General features: G+C 42.4%; 1 protein-coding gene across 1 annotated transcript in view; it reads right to left on the bottom strand.

Annotated features, from left to right (window-relative positions):
• Positions 1–4,305, bottom strand: part of LOC107289937 (zinc finger protein 91-like) — a 62,596-nt gene that overhangs the window by 16,692 nt on the left and 41,599 nt on the right. Inside the window, exons 18-19 of the mRNA XM_029284666.1 lie at positions 2,652–2,758; positions 2,105–2,263 (exon numbers count right to left, since the gene is read on the bottom strand). Coding sequence (XP_029140499.1) covers positions 2,105–2,263; positions 2,652–2,758 — 266 coding nt within the window. The remainder of the gene's footprint in view (positions 1–2,104; positions 2,264–2,651; positions 2,759–4,305) is intronic.

The raw sequence follows: 4,305 nt of genomic DNA, 5'->3' as shown, positions 1-4,305 counted from the left end.
TGACCTAGTCCAGGGGTAGGCAACCTTGGCTCTTTTATGACTTATGGACTTCAACTCCCAGAATTCCTAAGCCAGCCAAGGTTGCCTATCCCTGACCTAGTCCAACAACTCTCAGGCAGTTGAAGCAAGAAAGCATTGCCCAATTTCACCACCTCTAGGGCACTGTGGGAAGTAGAAAAGCTACGCAAATGTTAAAGAGACGAGGAACACATTTCTTTGCCTTAGTGCTTGACCTCAGCATTGCGACAACTTGAAGACACTTTCAAGTTCCTCGCTAAGGCTCCTGGGCAAAGTCTTTCTGGAAGAGAGCTTGTTTAGTCAAGAAGAGGGAGCCCCAGCATCGCATCACAGCCACGGGTGCCAATCCGCTCTCCTTGTCGTCTGCCTCTTGCACGGGCAATTGCAAATTTCTCCAGCAGCAAAGAGATGAATGGAAGGAGGCAGCGCTTCCCAAAGGCAGCCTGCTGTAAAGAGGCTTTCCCCAGAAATCGGCTGCAAGTCAAGCAAGCGGCCGAGCAGGAGACTTCCCTCCCTCTCTCCCTCCCCGGATGCACCTTGAGTAAATCCAGGGGGTGCGTGCAGCACGCAGCCCCGCAAGAGGCCAGGCCCCCAAAGTACTAGCGGGATACGCGTTTCTCCGCTATCCTGCCAGCGATACGTGCGTTCGCTGATCCCTCCCCTCCGCCTTTGGGATCCGGCAGCCCAGCCTCCGCTCCACACCCAACCAAGAAACGAGGCGGCCTTAAACGAGCAATGCCGACAGCGACGGAGAAGGAATGCTTAAAAGAGCAACCATGAGGCCAAAGGTGCGCAGCTGCAGTAGGGGCCATATGTTTCCTGGGGTTATATTGGTTCCTGGCCGGGCTTCTCTTTCGCGGAGGGAGTTGCACTTCCGGGATTATTGTCATTAAAGTCTAAGAAGGCAACTCCGAAAACGTTTTGACGGAACCGCGAAACTCATTTTGCTCATGCACATTTGTAAGACTGCCGCCTAAAACTATTTTGTGACGTTATTAGATATAGATTAAGCCGGTGTCGACTTTTAGTGATTGCATAGATTTCCCCCCCCCCCCCAAAAAAAGAACTACGGTACTCACTTTCCTCAGTTCTCAAGACGCTGACTCGAGTATAAGCCGAGGGGGGCATTTTTCAGCACAAAAAATGTGCTGAAAAACTCGGCTTATACTCGAGTATATACGGTATCTAAATATAGTTTTCCATTTAAGATACATTAATAATGTAGTTTAATGGACCTTAGTTATTTGGCATGAGGCTGTATATTCTGCAATATTTACATTGTTGGTAAACTCATTCAATGAATTCAAGCTCTGCAAGCTGAGATAACATGCACTGCATTGATACATTCACACAGAATTAGAATTAGAAGAATTAATAATAAAGTTGGAAGAGACCTTGAAGGTCATCGAGTCCAACCCCTTGCCTAGGCAGCAAACCCTACATGATAGCAGTGTTCTAATATCTCAGAGGCTGCCACAAAGAAGAGGGAGTCAAGCTATTTTCCAAAGCGCCTGAATGCAGGATAAGAAGCAACGGGTGGAAACTAATCAAGGAGAGAAGCAACCTAGAACTAAGGAAAAACTTCCTGACAGTTAGAACAATTAACCAGTGGAACAACCTGCCTCCAGAAGCTGTGAATGCTCCAACACTGGAAGTTTTTAAGAAGAGACTGGACAGCTATTTGTCTGAAATGGTATAGGGTTTCCTGCCTGAGCAGGGGGTTGGACTAGATGGCCTCCAAGGTCCCTTCCAACTTTATTATTATTGTTGTTGTTGTTACTATTACTACTACTACTACTTTGAACAAATGGCTGTCCAGTCTCTTTTTAAAAACTTCCAGTGTTGGAGCATTCACAGCTTAGGGAGGCAGGTTGTTCCACTGGTTAATTGTTCTAACTGTCAGGAAGTTTCTTAGTTCTAGGTTGCTTCTCTCCTTGATTAGTTTCCATCCGTTGCTTCTTGCCCCGTCCTACAACAGGGGTGTCAAACTTCCAGCCCGTGGGCCGGATGCATCCTAGCGAAGCTGTGCCCCCCCCATTGCCGCCAATGGCAAAAAAGTCACTACTCGTCAAATTTGTAGTTTTTATTCTGATAAAATTTCTTGCATATTCTTACTCAAAGAGGCCACGTTCCTATGATTTTCCAGCATGACTTCCCGATACAATGCTTTTTGGTCGGCATCCAGCAGAGACCACTCCTCCTTGGAGAAATACACAGCCACCTCCTTAAAGGACACAAGACCCTCCTGAATGAGAAGAAAACAGAATAAAAATCAGGAGGATTTTCAAAATCTGCCCTATTATTTAAGCGATTCCAAGCAAAGACATACATTTCAGGCCATTCAGTAAAAGCAATCCCACTTTTCATCTGGGTCTGTTTGTCTGTCTATCCATCCATCCCCATCCATCAGCAAGACTTTCAGCATCTGGAGAGCATCAACTGGTATGTGACTTGGAATCCCCACCTGTCACTCATTCCAATCAAACCAGTGTTTGCAGAAGAAAATGAGGGGATGGTGATGATGGTTCTTTTTTACAATTTAAGTAAAAGGCTTATGATGTCCCCAGAGCAAACAATACTATCCATGCCCAAAACCTTCATTAAAGTTGTTTGAGAGGCACCCAGGGATTTACATGGCTGTTATCACTAGATAAAGACACACAAGCCCTGTTTCTACTGCTCCTCAGATTACAAGGAATCCACTGCTTGTACTCCAACTCAATGGTTGAAGAAAAGAAACCTGCTTGGGAAGATTATTTCTGATCCTTTACAAAGCTGGATTGCTTGGCCCCAAATTCCAGGCACAAATCAAAGTATTAGAAATTCCTCTAAAGGCTGAAGGACAACCTGCCTCCAGAAGTTGCGAATGCTCCAACACTGGAAGTTTTTAAGTTTTTAAGAACAGACTGGACAGCCATTTGTCTGCAATGATATAGGGTTTCCTGCCTGAGCAGGGGGTTGGACTACTAGATGACCTCCAATCTCCCTTGCAACATCATCATCACTATCATCATCATCATCATCATCATCAATAATAATAATAATAATAATAATAATGGTTTTTCTTTCCAACATGCCACCAGGTACTAAGTCATGTTTTGCGAAGGGGTCAAATACTTCTTTCACTCATTAAAATGCAAATCAAAGTATAACTTTTTTGAAATGCATTTTTCTGGATTTTTTTGTTGTTATTCTGTCTCATTGTTAAAATAAACGTACCATTAAAATTATAGACTGATCATTTCTTTGTCAGTGGGCAAATAATACAAAATCAGCAGGGGATCAAATGCTTTTTTCTCTCACTGTACCCTACATTTACAGTTCATAAAGATGCCAGAAGTCAAGGAGCTTAAGAAACTGGAATGGAATAAAACATTTTGACACCTGTTCCTTGTACTTCATGTTATTTAGTCATTAGACATTCATTAAGGATGTTCCATACTCTTGTTTTTAATTTTGTATGGTTGTAAATAACTGAAGCCATAGAGAAGAGAGAAGGAGAAAGTTCCAAAAATGGCTTATCCCAAGAAAGAAAGGTTTACCTTTTATTATTATTATTATTATTATTATTATTATTATAATAATAATAATAATAATAATAATGAAAAAGGAAGAAGACCCCTAACATGGAATAATACTGAGTGAAATGATCCTGGGAAGGAATAACATTCTAACGATGCCATGGAGGTTGTGTTCACATCAAATGAAAGGACTGTTTTTCAGTGCTTGCTTTTTGGGAACAAAGTCATACTATAACACAAAGGCTGCTTCACACAAATTGCCCTGACCCCAAACTGGTTAACCAACAATAAAGGCAAAGTTCACATGAAACATACCTTAAAATGTTGTTTACCCATCCTCTTAACCCTGGAGGATCTAATCGTAGTTATTCTTTGTCTCCAGAAGAAGCAGGAAAGATTTGCAGCTTACAAATCCAAAATGGAAAACCAAAGAAAGTACCAGGAAAACAGGATGTCTAATTCAATTAGCGAAAATCCTTCCCTAAAGAAAAAATAACAAGAAAATCTTATGTATCCAATACTGTCAGGGAAGAAAGTGGGGAATCCTATTAGGTACTTTAACTTCTCTGCAGGTGGGGCATATTCTGACAAATCCTTTGTGGGAAGTCAGCCCCCCAGAGAAGGAAATATTAAAAGGGCAGAAAAATATATTTCCTCAAAAGGATTTTAAAAGCAGAAACCAACCCTGCCCCCAAGTCTCTGTCCCAAGCAGAAGCCAGCTCTATACAAATGCAAATGTAAGCTATCAGGAAAGTTGGAGCTAGAA

Source organism: Protobothrops mucrosquamatus, unplaced genomic scaffold (genome assembly GCF_001527695.2).
Source record: "Protobothrops mucrosquamatus isolate PMUCROS unplaced genomic scaffold, P.Mucros_1.0 scaffold_142, whole genome shotgun sequence".
Lineage (NCBI taxonomy): Eukaryota > Metazoa > Chordata > Lepidosauria > Squamata > Viperidae > Protobothrops > Protobothrops mucrosquamatus.
This window is presented reverse-complemented; position numbering and strand designations above follow the sequence as displayed.